At 44.8% G+C, this 24,619-nt stretch overlaps 1 protein-coding gene across 5 annotated transcripts in view; it reads left to right on the forward strand.

Annotated features, from left to right (window-relative positions):
• The window catches only part of SMOC1 (SPARC related modular calcium binding 1), a 201,297-nt gene that overhangs the window by 133,193 nt on the left and 43,485 nt on the right, over positions 1 to 24,619 (forward strand). For all 5 annotated transcript variants that reach the window (XM_084630120.1, XM_084630121.1, XM_084630122.1 and 2 more), the window contains exons 8-10: positions 15,341 to 15,533; positions 18,347 to 18,429; positions 21,290 to 21,395. In XM_084630120.1, the coding sequence (XP_084486246.1) occupies positions 15,341 to 15,533; positions 18,347 to 18,429; positions 21,290 to 21,395 (382 nt within the window). The remainder of the gene's footprint in view (positions 1 to 15,340; positions 15,534 to 18,346; positions 18,430 to 21,289; positions 21,396 to 24,619) is intronic.

A 24,619-nucleotide genomic window follows, 5' to 3' on the forward strand; every position in this document is an offset into this window, starting at 1 on the left:
ATGTGTCTTAAATTGGGCATCCAAAATTAGTGGATGCTTTTGATAACTTTAGCTTAGGGCAGTTTTACATCTTATTGCACAGTGTTTTCGTTTTCTCTCATTGTATTTTTGTTTTTAACAGGTTAAGGTAAGTTTTGTTGCCAGTTTTTCCTGCATTGGCTTGGCTGTATTGCTTCTGAGCCGAAAGCTCCTCAGATTAAGACAACATAAGAATTTACCTATCTTCTTGCTGTATTTTAATGGACTCATTGAAGTTAGAGGTGGAGAAGGTCTACTAAGTCATCTGCTCCCCAGGCCAGGGAATATTTCTTCTCTACAGTATGTAATGTTTCTGTTGGAGTTTAAATGCCTCCAGCAATAAAGCTTCCGCCACTTCCCGTGGGAGACTCTTCCATTCTCTGGCTACATCTACACTACGAGCAAGGGGTGTGGTTCCCAGCTTAGGTCGACATGCTTGGGTTAGTTGACATCTGAACTCGTACACTAACAGTACTGTAACTGGGTGGTTCAGGTGGCGGCGGCAGCAGCAGCAGCACGGGCTAGCCACCCCACTGGTGTGGGCCCACAGGGTTCAGGTAGGTTTGCACCTGGGGCAGCAAACCTCTGCTTCTGCTGCTGCCCGTGCTACTGTGTCGGTCTTATTTTTCGCATGCTCATGTAACCTATGCCTGCTGGGTTTGGTGCTCTGTCTCCCTCTAGTGGCACATAGACCACTTGGAGATTAATGAGTCTGCTTCAGCCTTAGCTAAGAGGCATTTGGCTTTTAGCTCATGCATTAGAGGCTCATATGTTAAGTTTCAGAGCTCCCAGGTTCGATCCCACCTGCCGACGACCAGGGTTCTTTGGTGTTACACCATCTCAGATGAGAGCTAGCATGAATGTCTAAGTGAGCTGGTTTCAGCATAGCAGCCGTGTTAGTCTGTATTTGCAAAAAGAAAAGGAGGACTTGTGGCACCTTAGAGACTAACAAATAGTGAGCTGTAGCTCACACAAGCTTATGCTCAAATAAATTTGTTAGTCTCTAAGGTGCTACAAGTACTCCTTTTCTTTTTAAGTGAGCTGGGAATCACACCCCTGGCTTGTAGGTAGACATGGCTTCTAATAGAACTCACCCTCCGGATGTTTCTCCGATATCTAGCCTAAATTTCTTATCTCTGTTTCTTCTTATTGCTCCAGGTTCTCCCTTGTTGTACCAGCCTAAGTCAGCCTTTCATTCCTTCACGTTCTTCAAATGCCTCTACATAGTTCTCATGTCCCCCATAATAATCATTTAGCCACATGTTCAGTAGTGAACCGGGTTCAAGTAAAAATCAGTTTCACAGGAGGTAAGTGTCATTGTATTGGCATTGGACATCCCGGAAATGTAGCATTGTGGCCACATTCATCATGGTAGGAACATAGGAATTGTCATGTCATGTCATGTCAGATCAGATAAGTGGTCTGTATAGTGGTGTCCTTTCTCTGGCTGGCCAACATCAGATGCTTCAGAGGAAGCTGTTAGAATCTTCAATAACTTGCTGACTTTCTTTTTAACTCCCATCAGTTGGTGACTGTGATACAATGTAAATAAAATATACAAATGAAAGGATCATGCTGGGGGATGAACTGCGAAGCTGGGAACTCATAAAAGCAATAGAAACTCAGTTAATGCTTTCCCCATTACAAACAAATTCCAAACAAAACCACCTTCATTAGCATCTTCCCACTTTCTGACTTGGTTACAAATCTCCAGATGCAGTAGTCTGGCCTCAAGTCTTGTTCTGCTTCTGGACCTGTAACTGAGTAGTTGACAGCCACCTTTTTTCTGCTTCCCTCACCTTCCTCATATACTACATATCATAATACTTTCATATAATGTGTAGCACTTTACAGTAATAACTAGCTAATCCTCCCGCTACAGAAACCAAGTGAAGTAGGTATTACCCCACTTCTACAGAAGTGGAAACCTAGGTACAGAAAGATAAGTGTGTGGCCAGAGGTAAAATAAAGAGTCAGTGGCTGAATTAGGGTTAGGATTTGGTGGTACTATCTGGCTCCTAGCTCCAAACTTGATCTACCAGACCCCACTGCCTCTCAGTTACATGCTCCAATACACATGGCACTTCTCTCTCTCTCAACCACTGCAGGAAAATGTGTAGAATGGCCTTTTAAGCTATCTGCTGTGATTCTAAATTATAGATGGGTGGCCGCTCTTCTTGCATTTCCCCCTCCCCCGGCATTATAACCCCATACATGTTATCGTGGATACTCCTGCTGTTTGTTACAAATTTTGTTCTGGGGCGATTCCTGAAAACGCCTCTATTTTCAAGAAAATAAATCCAGTAATTGTCCTTTCAGGAGTGTTCCTCTCTACTGAGGCTGCTCCTTGCTGGGCATTCTCCAAATCCATTCATGCTAGTAAGTGACTTGATTTTGGTTAAAGAGAGATTCTAACCATGTAACCAACAACTCTTAAGAAAACCACAGGGTGATGTGATGAGCTCATGCATGGAAAGATAAACAGCTCTAGGAAAACCAGCAGTAGTAGTCTCAAGTAAATACTCTGCAATCACCAGGGTTTTGAACATGACGTTACCTGAAAGGAAGAATGAGTAATATATTAAGGTTAGCTGCTGAAGACAAGTGTGTTTTTGAATCTTGCTATTTATTTCTAAATCGTGCTCCTTGGATGTGTGCCAGTTCCATGTGGGTTTTTCTGTTCTGCTCTGGCAGCCAAAGGCCATCTGGGCATCCTTTACTACTGCTTTCCACTGATACAACTTTTTGCTTTTTGAAGCTCTTCCAGCACAGAGCAAAGCTATAAATGAGCTGTGAAAAACAAGTGTAAAGAAACTAGGATAGTATTGTTCATATGTTAGTTTTAAAAATTAATTTACCTTAAAGATCAGGCTCAGAGTATCTTTCATAGAGGCATCAGGGCTGGAAGCAATGTGAAATCTGGGTGTCTGATGTGCAAGGGAGCAAAAGCAGTAGAGACCCTGGGCAGGGGGATAGTGCACCCCCATGGGCAACATGGAGATGTTCCAAGTTGGTCTCCACAGAGCTTCATGGTGAGGTGGAATGTGGTGGCATCATGTGCATAGGTGGAGATTGGGTTGTTTTACAAAGTTCAGCTCCAAATGGCCAGATACCTGCGTAAGGGGGGAATAGGGAGCCATGTCTGCTAGTCCTTGGGGTGAGGATTGAGTTTCCTCAGTCCCACCCCCTGTACACACATTGTAGCCCTTTTCCTCTGGCTTTTTTGTGTCCTTAGCTAGGCTGTGTGCACCCTGCTTGGTACAACAGAGGGTATGTCTACACGGCAGTGAGGAGGTGCAATTCCCAGCTTGGGTAGACCAACATGCACTAGTTATGTTCAAGCTAGCGCAAAATAATGCAGTGTGGCCACAGTGACATGGGTAGCAGCAGCTTGGGCTAGCAGCTCAAGTATGGCCCAGGGTACGTACCAGACAGCTAGTCTGACACCACCAATGCCATGGCATCCACACTGCTATTTATAGGTGCTAGCTAGCATGTCTACCCAAGATGGGAATTATGCCTCCCAGATGCTGTGTAGACATATCCTAAGAGCTAACAGCCTTCTTCACTAAGGGCTAGTCTATACTGGCAACACTAAAGCACTGAACATGGCTTAAACTGTGGTCACGGCAGAGCGCTGGGAGAGAGCTCTCCCAGTGCTCTTAAAAACAAACCACCTCCACGAGAGGCTTAGCTCCCAGTGCTGGGAGCTGTGTTCCCAGCGCTGGTGCACTGTCTACACTGGCACTTTACAGCGCTGAAACTTGCGGCGCTCAGGGGAGTGTTTTTTTACCTCCCTGAGCGAGAAAGTTGCAGCGCTGTAAACTGACAGTGTAGACGAGCCCTCATATTGTGTGTTGGTGTATGTGCATGCATATGCAGCTGCTCTTCTGGCTGTGCATACCTCTCTCTCTCTCTCTACAGCTGCAGTCCAATCACACGTTCCTTTCTTGGCTGCTGCCAGAGGGATCCAGATTCCATCACCGAGTCTCTTACCTAGATGCTATTTAAAGTTAGAATTGGAGTGATATATCACTAGCAAGTGTGATCCTCCAGGAGACCTGCAGTGGCTGAGAAGGTGGGGCGAGGAGGGAGACACACTGGAAGAGTCTAGAGCCAGGACCCTTCCCAGCCAGTCTGTCAGCAAACAGTCATAAATAATGTGCCACTGGGGAGCAGTTAATCCGCTCTATGAAAAGGTGCAAAGTATACAAGTGGGAAAAATAACAATGTATAATAATCAGTTTGCAATCCTAGGTGCTAAACTGTATGCAGCTAGGCAAATAAATGAAGCTCCCCGTTAGTGCCATGTGATAAATCATTCCCAAAGAATTCCGTCTCCTCTACCCCCAAAGAAAGAAAACAAATTACTCTAGGCACAGTCATAACTGCTACCCCCACAGCCGCCTGTTAAAGAAAATGGGCTGGAGAGAAGGCGGGGGGGAGGATGGGCAGCAGAGAGGTACACGGAGTTGGAGCAAAGCTCTTTGCTAAACCCCCACAGGTTTCCATTTACAGTTAAAACAAAAAACAAGAGGGTCAAATTCTTCTCTTGAGGAACTTCTGCTGAGGCCAGGGGATTAGTCCAGGGATCTTTCTGGCCCATAGAGAGAAGGGGAGGTTGGAGAGAACTGAGTTTGGTTTTACAAAGGCTGTGCCCAACTGAAGGGGTTCTGTGCACCTGCAGGGAGAAGTCCCTCAGTAGTGACACGCATGCACATACATATGCCTATGGCTTGCTGCACACGCATTACATACCCTGCATGACACACACACACACACACACTAGTCTGCCCCCCCACGTTCATGCATGCACACCCTGGCCTGTGCATAGACATGTGCACACACAAGCACCCCTAGATGCAAAAGGTGGCCATCACAGTGGGCAGCCAAACCATGTTTAACGCAAATTAGCCTGAATCCGTTTAAAACAAGTTTCCTGCGTGACACCCTACAGCTATGTCCCCTATCGCAATACTTTTGGGAAAATGCTATTCTTACACAGTGCAGCCAGCAGAGGCAGGTGACTTTCTTCAACAATAGTTCCTGCTCCTAACAAAAAGTGTGGGAGCAGGAGGGGTAGGGATGGGGGGTTCTCCCCAGGATATTGAAAGGCTGGGGTGGAAACACATACAACTTCTCATTAGAGTCAAATAGGATTTGTTGTGTATTCCTCAGTTGTGCAAAGGGAGCTAAGATTCAATAGTGAAAGCAATGGGGAGTGAAGAAATGGCTCAGCTGTAGGCCAGGAGGCAATCGGGAGTTAACTATGCCACAAACTTCCACTTGGTGTTGGGGAATTATATAGACAAAAGGGAGTGGAGTAATCTTCTGTTTCCATCTCCTGTCTGACACATCATCTGAGTGGAGCTGGCCTGAAGCATTGTTCAAGCTGCATTTGGATCCAAGTTTTCTCAGTTCAGAGGTGTTCAAATTCAGGGTTGTCATTTGGCCATTGTGGAGATAATGCTTAGATACAACCACACTAGGTGCTAAATGAAAACTAGGCTGGCTGTGAAGCTCATTCCCAAACTTCCACAAAGTTTGGGAACTTCAGCAGCTCAGGGGTTTTGGTTCAGGCCTACCACTGCCATTAGGGATATTAGGCTGTATAAGCGGTGGGACTTCAGTGGTCTAGAATCTAAGAGAGCATCTCAATCTCTATGTACTATAAACCACTAATCTAATCCAATCAAACCAACAAGATGACACAAACCACTTCCAAAGTGCTCTAATGAGCTGTAATTGAATCAGGGTAATAGGTAACCTGTGTGTAATAGGATTATGTGGCCAGGCAAAATTGTTGCTGTAATTTACCTTTTTGCCCAGATGATGCACTGCCTGCATAAAAATAATGTGGTCATTTTCCTGTTGTCCTCTAACTCCATAACTTGTCTGGCTGCTGTTTTAGAAGGTTTGCAAGGACTGTGTGACTGCTTGCCTGGGTGACTGGGGCAGCAGAAGGGGGTTAAGCACAGTCTGGAAGGCAAGTGGGGTAGGCTTGCAGGAATAAATGGCTGCCATCCAAGTAGAGCAGAACTCTGCTCCTGCAGGATTTAGGAGTCCTGCACAGCAGGACCCTTCCCCGGCCGTGCAGCAGCTAATTCCCACACGAATAGCACACTGCTCCTTAGCTGCTACTTTGGCCTCTGAAACTGCAATCTCCTTCTGCAAGTCTATCCTGATCCCCAAGACCGTGTTTCACCCCTTCTGCTGACGGGTGTTTTCTGTCTAAGGGGCTACGCAGTATATTGAATAAAGTTAGAATTGGTTACCACTGCAGTATAACTCAGTGCAGCTCTGTCATGTCAATAGGGGGCGCTGTGTGTGTGTGTGTGTGGGGGGGGAGAATGTGTTGCTGAATAATTTAGGTCTAATGCGCCACCTGCTACAAGGCACTTTGAACATAATAAATCAACAGATAAAATTCTGCAGCATGCAGTGTGTATACAGTAACTTTCCCCCTTGTTGGCCGCTGAGAGAGTAACAGTCAAAGCAAGGACAGTTGACTGTGTGCACTGGGGACACCTGCAGGGAATATTTCTTTTTTACTTTAATAAATAAAATAAACTCTGAATGTTCTTTCAGGCTGACTGTCCAAGATTGAGGCAGGCTGCAGTGGTGGTACTGCTGATGAGTAAGAGGTGGGGAGAGATTTATACTATAGCTAGGGCCTATATTTGCTCAGCTGGTATTGTGCTTTTTGAGAAAACAGAAGAGGTTGTTTCTGCTCCTCCACCCAAGTCCCTGCTTTGCAGAGTGGTGTCTAGTACTATTCACCATGCTGCATTAGCAGGCCTGCCAGCCCTTGTGTGCCAGCACCCCCGGTTATTTCAAATCCGTTTGGCCTTTGAAGTAGAAGGGATGCAAACCTGCAGCAACTTGTGTTGAAACTGCTTCCTGGATGGAATTTTCCTTTTCTCTGGTCCATTGCTTCTGAGCGTCCTAGCTCGACAGACAGGCTCCTGTTCTTCCACAAGTTCAGTGCTCTGTACGCCACAATTGATCTGTTTCTCACTTACATTGAGCCTCCTTAGCACTGCTCTGACATTCTAGAAGAGCCTTGAGTTAGTGTAAATTACATCACATTACTCTTTAAGGCCTCTTGATTCTACCTCAACAGTGTAAAGGGGCTTAAGTGTAAATGAGAATCAGGCTCAATGTATTAATCTTCTCTTTGAGAGGAGCAAATGTTATTCCCATTTTACAGAGAGGGAAACTGAGGCACAGAGGCCCTTACTTGCTGAAGGCCAGTGACTCAATGGCAGAGCTAGAAACAGAAATGAGAGGTTTCAGAGTAGCAGCCGTGTTAGTCTGTAAAGAAAAGGAGGATTTGTGGCACCTTAGAGACTAACAGATTTATTTGAGCATAAATTGGCAGAGTATAAACAGAAATGAGGAACCTTGGCTCCAAGTCTGCCATGTTTCTGCTTTTCAGCCCATCCACCAGCAGCTGCTGTACTCCTTTTTAGCTCCCTGTCTTGTAGCAGATCTTGCAGCGAGGTGACAATGGCATGGCAAGATATAATTTTTAAGTTAAAAAAGTGCTATTTCTAACTGAGCTGGCCCACAGTTCAGCATTGATCTCTTGCCTGGTAGCACGTTATCGATGGAGTTTGGTCCCTCTGTCCATGGGTTAGCTGTAGGCTGTGAGTCAAATACCAGCTCTGCAAAGTGATTCTGTAGCTGGTCCTCCAGGTTCTGTTTGCATTTTAACCTGCAGGTTTGAGCTGGACTGCAGGCAGAAGTCAGGGAAAACCGTGCATGAGGAAATCCTAGTGCCCAAACCAGAGAGAAGATGGTGCATGTTGCTGTTACCACACAGGCATATGTGTCTGTGGAGAAAAGCACCTTACAAGGCAGAGCAAAAACACGCCAAAAGAAGCAGTTCTGTAGGCATGAATCTGGGTAGCTAGTGTTATGCTTTGAATCACCCTGTCTCAAATGATTTGCCTTTCAGGTAACGCATACTGACCTGTGCTGTGTGACCAGTCTACTCCCATTCCTCATGGCCTCTCATCTGTTTTAGTAGGAACTGATGGGTCTGGATAGTATGGCTGGCTGACTAGCACCAGAGCTACCATTGCAGCTAATAATACAGGACCTAATATTAGCGCCTTTCATTCAAGGATCTCAAAGCAATTTAATTGATAAACTTAACCTAAAAGAGCCATGTAAGCACTGGGGAAACTGAGGCATGGATGTCTTCAGTGACTTACCGCACAAACAAGTCTGTGGCAGAGCTAGGAATAAAACCCTGATTATCTCCTTCAGGTGATTATCCATATGCACATTCCATCAAGCTGGGAATAAAACCCTGAATTTTTTTCAGGCCTGTGTTTTAGCCACTGGACCTCAAGTTGCAGTGGGGGAGGTTTAGATCGGATATTAGGAAAAACTTTTTCACTAAGAGGGTGGTGAAACACTGGAATGCGTTGCCTAGGGAGGTGGTAGAATCTCCTTCCTTAGAGGTTTTTAAAGTCAGGCTTGACAAAGCCCTGGCTGGGATGATTTAACTGGGAATTGGTCCTGCTTCGAGCAGGGGGTTGGACTAGATGACCTTCTGGGGTCCCTTCCAACCCTGATATTCTATGATTCTATGACTGTTTGCTTTCCAAAGCTCACCTGCTCCCTCGAGAGAGAGAGGGAGAAGCAATTATTGCTGAGATTATATGACAAAGCAAGATTTTGGGAAAGCCTTTGGGGGGTGTTTCAATTATTGACCATTAGTGAAACAGTATCTACCCCTTGAGCAGGAATCTAAGCAGTAATGTATCCTACTAGTGCTCCTTGGCATTTGCTCTTCTCCAGTACTGCCTTGCATAACCAAATTCCCCAGCTCTTTAATAATCAACTGCCTAGTTAGACAGTGGATGAGTCCCTTACCTCATCAGTCCACTTTGGTTTCTGTGTGGAGATATGTGTCAGACAGTGCATTTCTCAATGTGTGAGAGAGCGAGACCTCTAGGAATGTGGTGATGCACCTCTCAAAAGATCATTGCCAGGGAAAATTTGTTTAATAAAAAAGCCACAACAGGAGATGTCCTGTCCCCATCTCTCCTGCTGTAGCTCATTGCTTCAGAAGATGCCAAAGTTTTTAAAATGCTCTGAAGAGTGTTTAAAAGTAGCAAAGAGTTTAAAAACAAAACAAACAAAAAAACAAGTAGTTAGCATTTTAGAGCTGAGCAGCTACAGTTAAAATGGATTTCTGCCAGTATCTCCCGTAACACACACACACACACACAATATCTCTCTCTCATGCTCACTCTCTCTCGCGTGCCCACTGTCAGTGGGTAATACAATCTTGATTTGCTGACTCCCAGAGGTTTTGTTCCGCAGCAGTAGTTTGGCTGAGCTAGTGGGCTTTTTTGCTGACGGTTGTCACAAGTCACAGCGGAAAATAGGACAACATGATGTCTGTCTTCTTAAAATGGTTACAGTAATATTGTTGATCCTGGGTAGCCTCTCACTCGCCACGCTCCCATCAACTCACAACATTCTCTTCTCTCACTAACTGTAGATATATGCATGTTTTAAGGTTTTCTTCTTTCTTTTTCCTTTTTGCCTCTTGGTGCCTATAACTCCTGCTAACTCAAGTAGGGAGTCATGCTTGTAGACACCCTGCACTTCATTAAGAAGACAAGCTTCTTTTTTGGGCTGCTGATGAATTTTATAGCTGGCGTCTGGCTCACAGCTTATTTGGCATTCCAAAGATTCCACTGTCCTAGATCGAGATGACTTCTTTGGAGGTTCACTAAATAAAAAATCTGAGAGATACAGGAGATCTGTTTAGACATCTTACCTTCGCTGTCAGTGTGACTGCTGTAGCCACCAAGCTACAAGTGCTTTCTCCACTCTACTTCTAAATGTCTCAAGCAACGGAGAGTCCACCATTTCCCTCAGTGGAACTGTTCCTTACTCTAACAGAACTGGCCATCAGGGAACTCCTCCGGCCTACGTGCTCTAGTCCTGATAAGAGCAAGCTTGGCCTTATGGTTAAAGTGCAGGACTGGAACCCAGGAGATCTGAATTTTAACCTGGACTTTGTCCCCAACTTTCTGTGTAACCATGGCCATATCACTTACACCCTCTGTGCCTCAGTTTCCTCTTCTATAAAAGAGGAATCGTTCTGCTCGCTACTTCAGGGAGGTCTCAGGCTAATTCATGTAACATCTGTAAAGCTCTTTGAAATCCTGGGGTGGAAAGTGCTGTAGAAGTATAAATTATTGTTGTACTAGTTTTCCATTACTCTGCGTTAGGGATTTGGACTAGTCTAAACAATTCCTTTCCATTAGTGGTGTTAATGCTCTTATAACTGGTTGTCATAGCCCCTAGTTATTACCGTTTGTGGAAGTTACACATATTTAGAATAGGATTTTCAGAAGCCCTCAACATCCATCTAATTCTGTCCCTGTTGAAGTCAACGGTAAAACGCCTATTGATCTAAATAAGAATGGAGTTTGGCCAATGCTGAGGGCTTCTGAAAATACCATACTTAGTTTTCTCAATCTTTCCTCATAAATCAATCCACCTAACCCCTTAATCGCTGTTGCTTTCTGAATTCCACATGTCTCTTGTAACAGAGTGCCTAGAAATGAGCACAGTAGGTCAGATCATCAGTTGGTGTAAACCAATGAAGTCAACTGAGCTGTGCCAATTTACGCTAGCTAAGGAGAGGTCTCACAAGTGCTTAAGTGCCTTCCTGCTCTGTGGCACACTGCATCCATGTATCTAACTCCAAATAGCAGTGATCCTTTTTTTTGCTAATACATTGCACTGAATTCTCTGTTACAATACTGCTTTTTAAGAGACTACTTCCCAGAAAATGTTTGTTTGCCCTTCATATATTTATCCAACTTGAATTTAATTTTCTAATTTTTTTGGACATCTATCCATTCTTATTTATCTAGCCATCAGCCACTGTTGTGACTGAGTGTCTAGATATGGCACTGAGTATTTTTTTTGTTTGTTTTATCTGTTTTTGCAGGTGTTGGCAGCTCTTCACAATTTTGTATCACTTGCAAATTCTGTTCACGGCTAATGAAAGTATTAAAGATGAAACCTGAGGACGTATTTATTTAACAGATATAGCAAAAATGCCACCACCTGCTAATAAATAAGTCCTATTTCACAGCTGTGGTGTAATTGGGGAGGTGACAGTACACAGGTGTGAGATCCTAGTGTTTAAGAGTAAAGGGAAGAAAAAACTTGTAGGGTTCCTGTACGTAAACTGTTATCACTACGTGCATTTAGATAAACATTTCCCCCCAACAGGAAGCAGCTATCCTGCAACTGTCCCATTCTCCTCTCCCACGACTAAACCAACATAAACTCCTTGCAAATTGGTTGATTTGCCTCTGAAGTTGAGTTACTTACTCTCACATCCCCATACCACACTTAAAAACTGTTTTGAAATATATGTAATATTTAAATTGCAAAGTATATCTTGTAATTTTTTAACATTGAAACTTCCAAAAATCATACCGGAGGGCTCAGGTCAGCATGACCTTTCCATATATGATTTTTATAGAAACATTTTTTCCATGTTAAAAATCTTGTGATGCCCTTCAAAAGTATCCAACACAACAGAAGAAAACTGAATAAAACCTGGGCCAGCACCTAAACTTTTGTGTGCACACGCATATCTATGTATATAATATACAATGCTATGTGAGAGAGAGAGAGAGGTGTAGCTATGAGTGGGGTTTTGCATGCCATCTTTATTCATGGATTTGTATGAATGATAAAAAGCCTCTATCCCTACCTTCTAGATGCCCTGCCACTGTCACATGTTGCACGTAGATTATATGGTGCCAGTGAGATGGTTTCCCAGAAAAACAATCTGCACAGTGAGGGCCTGATCCAGTTCCAGTGAAGTCACTGGGAATCTTCCCATTGGTTTCAGTGGGTGTTGGATCAGGCCCTAAATGTTAACTCCAGTTCAAAAAATTACAACAATATTATTTGGCACTAGTGAAAGGTGCCAGAGCGACCCCTTGAGAAGGAAGTCATTCCAAAGAGTGACCCTGGAGTCCTCCGTCCAGTGAGCAGCACCTCAGACTTGTCTCAGGGAAACTCCTAGAAGGCCTCTTCTGCATTAGCAAACTTCATAGTCAGAATTTACCATCAGTGATGCCATGATGGATGCTGAAATATAGCTAGGATTCTAGTGTTTTCATCAGTGTTTTTCTCAGGGGCCTGCTTGCTGCCTTCCTCAACTGTGTCAGGGAGATCTCAGGGACCAGCGCTGGCCCACAGACTGGTCATTGAGAAACACTGCTCTAGAAGGCATGGTAGTAAAATTACTACGGCAGTCCTGCCTACATCGCAACTTTCACCAATAGTGGAGAGTGATGGCTACACAATTTGTTAGTTTAGACAGGCTTGGGTTAGAGCCTCCATAGGCCATTCAGTCCTAGGAAATCTCAGCAGAAAGACAGCAAGGAACCAATTAGTGCCAATTATGATGGTGTTCATTGTGACATGGATGCCTATGTGCCATGAACTAAACAAAGGCTGCCAAATTCAGTTCACTGGGTAGGTCTACAAAGCAAAAACAAACAAACAAAAATCCCAAAAAACTTTGTGGCAGCAAGTCTCAGAGCCCAGGTCAACTGACTTGGTTTCACAGGGCTTGTATTGCGGGGCTAAAAATAGCTGTGTAGATGTTCAGGCTTGGGTTGGAGACCAAGCTCTGAGACCCTCCCACTTCAACAGTTTCAGCGTCCAGGCTCCAGCCCAGGGCCTAAACATCAATGCTGCTATTCATAGCCCCCCCCCCCCCCAACACACACTACCTGCCAGATCGGTAGGTAGTGATGGATCTATCGGGGATCGATTTATCCTGTCTAGTGTAGATGCTGTTCTCGTAGCTGAAGTTGGGTATCTTAGATTGATCCCCCCCTAGTGTAGACCAGGTCCAAGTTGGTTGACCGGGGCTCTGAGAGCTGCTGCTGAGAGGCTTTTTTTTGCTGTGTAGATGGACCCATACCCCGTTAAACACCCATAAGATGGTAGTGATTATCAATCCGCCCTGAATACTATTAGGAGTTCCCTGGGCCATCCATTCCCCCACATCTCTGCTGTTAGTATACTGGCCAAAGAGAAAATGATTTTAAATGCCACTGGTATAATGCAAGCATAGGTATGTGTATATGAATGTACATTTGTGCACTGCATATACATGCTCAGTGATGTACACTAACAGAGTACTCCATATATGTCAACTAAGGCTACGGCTGATTAAAAGAAAAGTGATTAATTTATAACAAGTTGTTGTGCAGGGCCAAAAAAAGCGTTGGTATTTTTTTTTTTCAAAAGACACTTTTAGTGCCAGTTTTGCAAGACTCCAAGGACTCAAGAGAATTTGTGCACTGAGGAAGCTTTGGGGATTTGGACAGAAAAATGTCCGGAATGCACTTCTCTTCAATGGAGTTTTTTCTTTTGGTTATTAAATAAAGTGAATTAATCAAAAATGAGGTGATTGTAGGCATGGAATTCTGGCTCTCTTGTTTGCTTCATCGAACTAAATGAATTACCCTCTCACCCCACGGCCCAGGTGTACATTGCTGTCAGGCAGGGAGCTTGAGTAAGCTGGCCCCTTGTGATGTAATTGATTTGTTCAGAAGTCCACAGGCCTCTTACTGAATGACTCCTCTGTCTGCATACAGCTCAGGAACAGTCACAATTTTTTTTTTAAGACGTGAAATCTGTCAGCAAAGTGAAGTCAGCTTAAATATCAGCTGAGACTTGAGCCCTTTCAGTTGTGTTGATTTTATGCCCCCCTCCCCCGCCACTCCTTGCCAATCATGTTTATTTCTGGTTGAGTCAGACTTGCACATAGTTAAGGCTCTTATGTTAAACCTCATTGGTGTGGATTCGTGTGTGACAAAGTTCAAGTGTCTTTTGTTCACAAGGAGGGTCTGAAATGCTTGGGATGGAGGACATCTGTGGTCTCTTGGAACCTTTTTCATTGACTGCTATGTTACAATTATAAATAATGGCCAGTTGGCCTCTGGTAACCAAAGCAATCTGTGCCCAAATAACTCCATTCAGAGCTGCCAGACTAATTGTGTGGTTGACACCACCTGCCCCTCAAAAAGAGCAGACAGTTGTGTAATGCAGTGTGTCCCCACTGACCATCAAAACATCTGCAAGTTCAGGTTGAGACACTTCCTGTCAGGGTTCTGAGTTAGTTTCTTTACTGAAAACTTGAAGTAATCCCTGGCATGGGAAAGGATTTGGGGCAATATGGCCTCTTAAAGTGACACTCAAAAGGGGGTAGGGAAGAGGGGAGCATTTGTCCCCCCCCCCCCAGTTTTTATCATGATACATATTTTAAGAAAATCCAGAGAGTTTATTGGGGTGTTCTCTACTTTACTTTTTTTTAACCTTAAGAATGTCAAGTCTTGTCTTCCACTTTTTTCTTGATTCCTTAGGTGACTAGAGAACTTGAAGCAACAATTTTCTCACCCCTCAGGTCAAAGGCCAGGTGGACGTGTCTGCTGTCTTCCAACAAACAGAATTTTTCTCTCAACTGTTTCAGTTAAATAGTTTGTTAACATTATAGGTTTGTAAAGTGTGTGTGTCATCCCTCTCTAGTGGCTGGTCCTACTACAGCAGCCTACTACATCTGCCAGCTAAATGAGTTTGTCCTTTAACTCATGTGATAGAAGCCTGACCTTTGGACCAGAAGGTTCCAGATTCCTGGATGACTCTAGGGGACATTTCCAAATGGTCTGTTCCCTAGTGCATATCACCTGTTTTATCTGTTCCCTCGTGGATGATGCCAACAAGGAGGCCCTTTTTCTGTATAGTAGGACAGAGAGGGACAAGGCTCTGTCTCCAGTCTCCCAGGGTGTACTGTGTAGGGAAAGGGAAGCCTAGGTGCCCTCTCCATTCCCTAGGACATACTGGGGAGTAAGGAAGCAATAGCACACTTTTCATGCCCCAGGGAGGGGTGATGGGGCTGGACCTCCTCTCTGTTCCCCCAGGGTATGCAGTAGATGCACTCTCTCTAGGACATACTGAAAGCAGGAGCAGCCCTAGCCATTTTGATGGCCAGAGTGGAAAATGTGTTTGGTGCACCTCTTCACAAGTGGCTGGCTGACATTATTAGGAGGAGGATTTCAGGTCCGCAATGTAACACTGATCCTTGTGCATGCTAGGAAACTCCTTTTTGAATACTGGAGTTTCCTAGGGAAGGAAGAGAGATCTAGCATTCTCAGATCTGACTAGTATCCTGAATGCTGAGATCTGAGAGTTGCCCTGAAGCCATGTTTTGTTGCAGAGGGTGATGTTTCTGTTTTTCCTTCTTTTCCAGAGAAAGTTCACTCCTGTGACCAGGAGAGACAGAGTGCCTTGGAGGAGGCAAGGCAGAACCCCCGTGAGGGTATTGTCATCCCAGAGTGTGCTCCTGGCGGGCTGTACAAACCAGTGCAATGTCATCAGTCCACGGGGTACTGCTGGTGCGTCCTGGTGGACACGGGGCGCCCCTTGCCTGGTACTTCTACACGGTGAGAGCAACTTGCTTTGAACCTGGCCTGTAAGGTGGAGCATGAAATAACTATGAAGGAGAGGACACCAGTTCAGAGAGAACAAAGGAACCAAAGAATCCGGGAATTGCCACACCAGAGTTATGCAGTCTAGATTCCTGTTTACAACAGTAGATAATGCTCCAGTCAGCAACCAATGCAGTTGGGCCTGAGTTGGGTGCTTAAGCCTCCTTGTCTAAATGACTACTCATATTTTCTTAATATTTTCCCCCTGTTCCTGGACCCAGTCCCTTCTACAGCCGAATAGACTAATTAGTATCACATTTCTGTTATGTGCACTGAACTTGTCAGGGCTTAACTATAGGGCAAGGTGAAAGGACAATTCTAACAGAACACACACACACACACACACACACACACACAATTAAACTCAGAAGTACAGCTATACTAGAAGGATCTCCCTACCTCTATCATACACTCTGCTTTTCTAGTCTTTACCATTAGTTCAGCAAAGGAAGCATCTTTTGATTAGTGAATGAAGCATGGGGGTGGAAATTGGGAAACCTTAGTTCTGTTCCTGGCTGTGCCACTGACTCACTGTCAAGTCACTTCACCTCTCTCTGCTTCAGTTTCTCCATCTGTAAAATGGGGTTAATGAGAGCGGAAAAGCTCTGGGAGACTTAGGGATGAAAAGTGCTATAGGAGTGCTAAGTATTATTACTTGAAGGGTGAGGGGCAGAGGAAGAGGAAACACACATATGGAATGTATGTGTATGTTTACCCACATGAATGCACACTTTTTAAAATCCCACTGATGGGTACTGTACTTGAAGTGGAGAAGAATACATCTTTCACTCCAGTTGTGTGCACTGGACTCAGTGAAGCCGAGAGGAAAGGACCTGTATTATAGCGCGCGTGTGTGTGTATGTATGTATATATATATATATATATATATATATATATATATATAGTAGCACCCATCAAACTTAGGGATTTCTCAAGGCTTTCATTATCATTCACTGTTTCCACATGCTCTTAATGTTCTGACAAATGCTGCCTTCAGGCTCAAATATGCCATGTTCACTCTAAGTTCTTTTTTTGCAGAATCCAGTAACCTATGTGAGAGTTAATGTGAAGTGAACAACCACTTCCCATATAAACTATACTTGAAGAACCTTTACCGCTTTCACACAGCTCAAACACAGCTGAACTTTACAACTTGAAATGCTCAGAATGGCTGGTTCTCTCTGAGGACTGGGCCTGGTTTTTATCTGCAAAGAAAAAAACACCACCACTGAGTTAGAAACACTTGGAAACTTGGTTTTCCTGAGTGATGGTGGCAGTGGCTTAGGTTGAGGTTAGCAGCACTGATACAAACTATTGCACTAAGGGCTCAGTTGCATTGGATAGGCACATGTCTGCATCATGGAGGAGCAGAGTCCCCACAGGAGGAAATTCAGGAGTCCTTTACTGCACAGGGGGAATGTTACTGCTGCCCATCCTTCAGGGTGGTACAGCATGCTTCTTTTTTCTGTCCAGCCAGCAAAGATGGCCAATGCAGAGGAGGAACGGTTCTGCCTCCTCCCTATACCTGCTCTCTTTGAGCTGGCATGCAGCCCTGGACTGTTAGAAAAATACAATCCCTGTGTTCATTATCCCTTACCACTGACCAAGTGGTACAACAGGGAAGAAAGTGGCTTGCATTATCCCCACCCTTGTGTATCCATATAGTGGCCAGGAATAGTCTGACCCTACGTTGTCATGGCTAGTACTGATCTAGAAAGCTCTCAAAGTAGAGAACTTCATGTGCAGTCAGATTTCAATACAGAAACAGATTCTGTATTGAAATCTTTGTTCTTGTGCTGCGTAAAGCTCTCCAGGCGGGATCCTCTGTGCCCCGCAACTCGAAAGCTCCACAGGAACAAATTGTGGGGCTAGCAAGCTCTGATAACTAGCCTCTGTGAGTTTGAACCTGGCTTTGTCATTAGTAGTGGACAAAGCTGCTGTAGAGAGGGGCACCCTTGAGATAGCTCAATCCTGGGCTATTTGAAACTTTTTAAAGAGAGCGAACCGAACTTGAACGGTTTGAACTAGCAGCTAGTATAGCTCCCGGAGATGCTTTTATTGGTCTGCTCTATTTAATAGGCTGGTGCATGCTGAAATGTGTACTCTGCAGGTGCTCATCTGGATCAAGGCAAGGTATCACAGAATCAGGGTTGGAAGGGACCTCATGAGGTCATCTAGTCCAACCCCCTGCTCAAAGCAGGACCAATCCCCAACTAAATCATCCCAGCCAGGGCTTTGTCAAGCCTGACCTTAAAAACTTCTAAGGAAGGAGAATGAGGTGGGGGAGTGCAATGCATTTTACCTTCTAAGGAAGGAGATTCCTTCCTTAGAAGGTAAAATGCATTGCACTCCCCCTTGCAGAATTCCTGGCTTGCTGTGCTTAAGCTTGCATCTAAGAGAAATGAGCATGACCACCTGGCCAGCTGGTTTTCTTGGCCATCTAGGCAACCACTGATGGTGAACAGTTCTTGAGGACCCCAAGAGATGACCGCTCTCTGACAAGCAAAGGGAAGAGGCCTGGGATATAGAAGGCAAAATTACATTCATGCTGATTCCTCCAAGTGCTTCCATCTTCCTACAAGCATCACCCTGGTCATATGCAGATTGAGTCTGAGCCAATTTATTTCTCACCTGGATTCCTGTTTTTTGTGTCCTCTACATTGAGCCTATGAGGCAAGACTGAAATGTTCACCAACGTCTTAATGACAACCTGATCTCTCTGAAACTATATCAAATGCTTGAACCTCTTTCCCCTCTTCCTTTTCCAGCTATGAGACCCCAGTGTGTGAAACTGACGCCAGATCGAAGAGCACAGAGATTGATGATCCATTCAAGGACCGAGAGCTTCCAGGTTAGAGTGGAGGAGACATCCGTCTGTCGTTAATGCTGGTTACGTGCGAAAAGGGGAAAGTCTATGTTTTGTTTAGAAGAATGGGGATTTGCTGTATGTATATGTTTTAGCATGGATATTTTGTGTGTGTGTGTGTGTGTGTGTGAAGTGGTTCCCCACCATTTGAAGGCAGAGGATGAAAATCGCTCCTAATACATCTTTGTGCTCTAATTGCTGTCTCCCTCCCTTTGGAGGGAGATGGTGAAAATTGGCCCCTTCCCTTCATTTGTATGGAGCTTGGACATGCGGTAGAAACTGCAGGGTTGCCCCAACCTTGTGTGTGTGTGTGTGTGTGCGCGCGTGCAAGAAAATAGCTGGGTGTATGGCTTTGCACATAGGAAAATACAACTGTCTGAGAACAGAAAAATTATTGGTGCAGAGACCACAGGTGGCAGCGGGGAGAGAGAGAAGCAAGTAGGAGTAATGAGCTGAGAGGGAAATGTTCATAGAATAGGAGGAGGCAGAGAGAAACTGGGAAAGGGAGAAGGAGAAATTGAAATAACACAATTAAGAAAGGAGAGAACAAAACATAGAGCACTAGGAGATAGAGGGCAAAAAGGAAATAAAGGAACAACTTGCTCGTTAACCTTGTCAGAGAACTAGAATAAAGAAATTAATGCTGAAAAAAACAAGAAAAGATATAAGATTCAGTAGAAGGGAAAAGAAAAGTGGAGTGAAGGAAAAGCAAAGGCAGGACAAATGTAAGGGAGGCATAGTCACTTTTAAAAATCAGTTTATCAGAAGTGTAATGCCTAAATACGTGCACACAAATTGGGTATTATGCTGGAGTAAGACTATGTCCACACTACAGACTGTACAGTGGCACAGCCCTACCGCTACACCTCTGTAAGCTGCACCTCTGTAAGGTCTCCCATGTAACTGCTCTATGCTGACTGGAAAGACCTCTTCCGTCTGCATAAATTAAACCACCCCCAACGAATGGCGGTAGCTATGTCAGTGGGAGAGCATCTGCTGCCGACACAGTGCTGTCAACACTGGTGCTTTTGTTGGTGAAACTTATGTCAGTCAGTGAGGTATTTTTTTTCACACCCTGGCCAACAAAAGTGCTAGTGTAGATATAGCCTAAAAGAGCATGCCCTGGGGAAACTGACAGAAAGCCCTACTTCTTCGCCCGGCATTCCCTGGGGGAATGGGCAGTGTGTGCCCTACTTGCCAGTGTGTTATGGGGGAAACCCGAGAGGGTTCAGTCTCCCATCACCCAGTATATCCCGGGCAATCAGGAAGAGGACCTTATCGCAACCTCTGCATTACAGCAAGAGGTCCTCCTCGCCGGCATGTTCCAAGGGACACACTGTATGGAAGTGGCATCTCAAGATGTCATGGGCTTAGAGAAGAATCACTGCCCCATAAGTAACTGCCCCAGAGTAAAAATTCTCTGTAGTAACTCAGAGCCCTCCCTATCTAATGTCCCATCACAGGCCACTGGGGATATTTTCCTACGAACAGTCAGAGATTGGCTACGTGCCATTGTAGGCAGTCTCATCATGCCATCCCATTTGATTCAGGCTGGAGATTTCTATCACGTCGTCAGTGTATTAACTGGGCTTAGGTATGATGAGCCATTTGTGATCCACACAGTCACATCAAAGGAGTGAGGGAAGGAGAGGAGAGCTATAGGATGTTCTGTACTTCCCCATTCCTATGTGCTCCCCAAGCGGAGTAATACTCCCAAGCCAAACATCAGTGAGATCTTCCCAATTACTCTTAATTATCTGAGAGGAACCCTTTATTGGAGGACTCAGTGCGGTTGTCCAAAGGGTCATCCCATCCTTTGAAACCTGCATTACTGCAGCCACTACGTTAATTGCCCCTTCATAAAAAATCCTGCAGATACCAAGGGGAGAGAAACTTACCCACACACGTGTACACGCGCACATACTATGCTATACAAATTGTGTCATGGCTGCTTCCACAAAAACCAGAAGAAGGAGGGAAGGAGAGTTTGTCATTTGCTATCTGCAAGCAACTCTGGTAGTCCCAGCAGAGGGTGAGATGCTGAGACCCCTGGGAGATGACTTCTAGCAAACAGCTTTCAACCTTCTCATTTCTGCAACAAAAAGCTCTTTTAAGTGAGTGGGCTACTGCTGCTGCCATAGCAGCTTACCCTTTACGTTGCTGACATTTTCTGGACTGCCTGCCAAATGAGCGCTAAGGGGCAGATGAGTGTGTGTAATATACATGATATGGGGAGATGCTCGTGACTGTTTTCCTTAGGTTGGGTATGGCAGAAAATGGAGCCTGCATTACTGCAAAGGAGGAATTTAGTTATAATAATTTGCAAGTCACTTTCAGCTGTCAAAGTGATTGTGGTAAGTTTCTAGATCACTGTCATGTGTGTACGTATGGGAACGCAGAAAATGTTGACCATGGTGCTCTGTGTTGGTGGGAGGCTATCTTCCTGGCAGGGGTTACCGTGAGCATGCCAGGAATCAACAGTGAACACTGATTCTGGTCAACAGGGGAAGCTGGTGATCTGAGGCCATTACTAGACCCCAGAGGAGTCACCCAGTGAAGTGAGAAAGACAGACAACTGGGGCACCAACCAGGAAAGAAGTGAACAAAAGTAGTATTCATGCAAAACACAGACAGATCTGGAGGTGGCTGGAATTAGCTGAGTACATGTGAGAGGCTAAAAGCTGCTCAAGGATTCTTCTACCTTTGGTTAGAGACTTATTAATGGTGTCATATTCAACATTACAGTTACAGAGACAATGCTATCTCCCAATTGAAGAGCGTTGAATCAGGGTAGGAGATTGACTTTTTGTGTTCTCAAGATACTCTTCCACTTCACATTTTGCAGGCTGCCCAGAAGGGAAGAAAGTAGAATTTATTACCAGCTTACTGGACGCTCTGACTACGGACATGGTACAGGCCATTAACTCAGCCGCACCTGCTGGAGGTGGAAGGTGAGTCTGGAAAGATTTCAAACATGAATGAGACAGCTACAGAGCTCTGGACTTGAGTTAAGTGGGGTAAGGGTTTCTTGCTCTGAACTAGAGATCATTCTAATTCTACTGGATACAAGGAAAACTAATGCCACCGCTCCAAACTCTATTCTGTCACTGTAACCCTGACCACCTGCCCCTGTGAAGCTGTTCTACCATCAGGGTCAGAACATCCCATTTATAGTGTGTAATGAGAGCTCAGTAGGAGGACGTCACTTTGTCTTTCATCCTCTGGGGCATAAAGAGAGGGCTAATAAAATTCTGATCTGTTTATGGAGGCTCTGTGGACTAGTGGCTATAACGGGACTGAGGATCAAAATTCTTCTGTTGCCAACTCTTGCAATTTCAGCTGGGGCTAGAGGCCCTCTAGCCATGTTGTGAGAAGCTCTAACCCTCTTGCAAATGTGAGCCAGGCCCAGAGGCACTGGAACAATTTTTATAGTGCAGGTGCTGAGATCCATTGAGCCAAACTGTCAACCTTGTATATAATGGAAACAACTTTAAGCTAGGGGGTGTGGCAGCCCGACCAGCACCCCTAGTTCCAGCACCTATGGGGAAAACCCCTCTGATTGGCTGCCTTCCCCACTTCCTGGGGAAGAGCAGAGTTCTCCCCCTTCCCTTTGGAGACCAGAGGAATTCTTGGGTGGGGAAGGGGTGAGAAGGAGCAGCCGACACCATTCTCACAGCAGGGGGAAGGAGAGGAGGGAGTAGAAACACCCCAGCAGCTCTGCTCCCTCCTCCTCCCTCCCCCCCCAGAACAATGGGCCATTCTGCTCTTAGCTTCTCTCCCTCTCTGGAAAGGGGGAGAAGGGACCCTGTTGTAGCCCCCCCAGACCTGGGAGAGAGGGTTGAAGAATCCCTGGAGCTGCAAGAGGAGCAGAGGTGGTGCTGGGGGCATAGGCAGAACTGATGTGTGGTGTGAGGAGGTGCCTAGTGAATTGCCGGGCTGAGAGATGGGCAGATGTGGGGCTGGGTGGGACACAGAATGAATTAACTGGAATGTTGGGCTTTGGGGAAAAGCCAGGCAGCCAGTGAGAGCTCCTGCAGCTGACGTCAACATCACCTCACTGTGTACATTTGGGAGAGCTGTTTAAACTGCCACGTATACACTAGGGGTGGGCAGGGGGAGTTCAAACCTCAAAAGACAGGCCAACCCCCCCCCAATGCAATCTTTTTAAAATAAATCTCATGATATGTTGAGGGCTGGCTTATGATTTTTGAACTTCTGCGGTTGGCATCACTGGGTTCTGTTTCCAGCTCTTCCACAGATGGCGCATGTAACGTCAGGCAGCCTTTAAACTTCTCCATGCCTGTGGATGGCCATCTGTAAAGTGGGATAACAACACTGTCCTACCTCACAGGAATGTGAGGATTAATATGTTGGTGTTTTGGTGAGGTCTTGGTGTATATAAAGGCAAAGGATGATTATTCTGGTTTATGTATGATCTGCTGGATAACACTGAAGTGTTTAATGCCAGCAGAAAGGTGTGCATGTTGAAGTATTTAGAGGTGTGCATGACAGACATGCATGTATGTGTATATTTTATTTAGAGCAGTCACGCTGGCATACCCTATTGCTCCAGAGAAAGTGAGAACCGTGCATGTATTTGATGTTGGAGGATCAATGTGCAAATGTACCAGACTTTGATCTTTGAAGATACTGAAGGGAGCAGAATGGTCTCTAATTGCCTGACATAAATATTTATTTTTGAGGGTTTTGCCTTATGCCCAGTTATTCTCAGCATTGGTAGTTGTGCATCAATATTTAGTTAGTCTGCCGAATCACCATGGTGGCTGAGGGCATATGAACTGCATACTGTGCAGTCCATCAGGTAACAATATGCCTGGCCTATCAGAATACATACAAACAGAATGAAAAACGTTTGTACAGTAGTAGAAGTTAAATATGCTAGAGTGGAGACGCATTGTTCCCTTCCTAGATATAAGCGCTCCAAATGCCAATTTTGTGAAATTTGCATGGTACAAAAACAGTGGATGTGGGTAAAGGCAAGCCCTCGAGAATATTTCATATTTATTTAGCATCCTTTTTGGATTTCTCTGTCAGCACTCTTGTAAATAAAGCTGACCACAAAGCAGTATTGTAGGGAGGAGAGATGTCCAGCTACCTTTCTAAAAACCTTGCATGCTTACTTCCTAAGTCTTCAAAGCGTTGTGTATTTCTAACCTTTTAATGGGGCCCTTTCTGGCAGCATCCTTCACTATCTTGCTCTTCACAATCTTCATGCTGATTTATTTCAAGCTACAGTATCAACAGCCAGTGTGCAAGGGGAAAAAGAAAGCTTTCAACAGTCCACTCCAAGTGAGGCAAATTGCTCCACCACCCAAATATTTTGCATACCTGCAGCCATAATTAAATGCAAGGAACTCCTCTGGCGTAAACTTCCACATGCACCAGGCCATCTCCAAAGGGCGCGTGTCCAACTTTTCCATCGTACCACACCATTCTGGTGCCATATATCTTGCACAGAAAGCATCTTAGGAATCAGAGACTTTGAAATAAATAATGTATTGGTACAGTTTTTATTTTGGATCTCTGAGTCTGCAGAGTCAGGCAGCTGCCTAGTGCTGCAAGTCCCACTGTACAATCCTCCCGGGGGTGGGGGGGGAGTCTAATTCAGAAATTAGACTTCAGAAATTTCTAAAAATGACCTCAAATTGTTCTTTTATTCTCTCTGTTTTATCTATAAGGTCCAACTTCTTACCAGTACTAGAAACAAAATGTTTATCCTCATAGAAAGAGGTATTCCTAACTCTCGAAAAGGCTAAAACCCTCATTATTAGCCCTGAGATTTTGTGACATCTTTGGTTTATGAGATGCTGGACCAAAACCTTGCCACTGTGTCCATAATAAATGTTAATTTTACAGTTCTCTGAACAGGCAGGGCATATACGAGAAGAAAAATACGGTGGCTTTGTTTGTTTACTTATTTAATGTCAGCTGAGGTGATCAAAGTTGTGAGACAAATTGCATTTACTGTGTGGCCATCACCACCCATATTACAACTATAGCAGCCAGGCTCACTCCAACTAAGCTTGCACAACAGTTTCCATTCTAACACCCTTTTCTGCTTTCTCATAACTTTACTACACTTTCATCTTTCAGGCTGAAATTTCCAGTGCTTGCTGTCTGCCCAAATAGGCTGTCACTGCCACCCCACTTTTAT

The sequence above is a fragment of the Lepidochelys olivacea genome (assembly GCF_965140295.1).
Source record: "Lepidochelys olivacea isolate rLepOli2 genome assembly, chromosome: 6".
Taxonomy (NCBI): domain Eukaryota; kingdom Metazoa; phylum Chordata; order Testudines; family Cheloniidae; genus Lepidochelys; species Lepidochelys olivacea.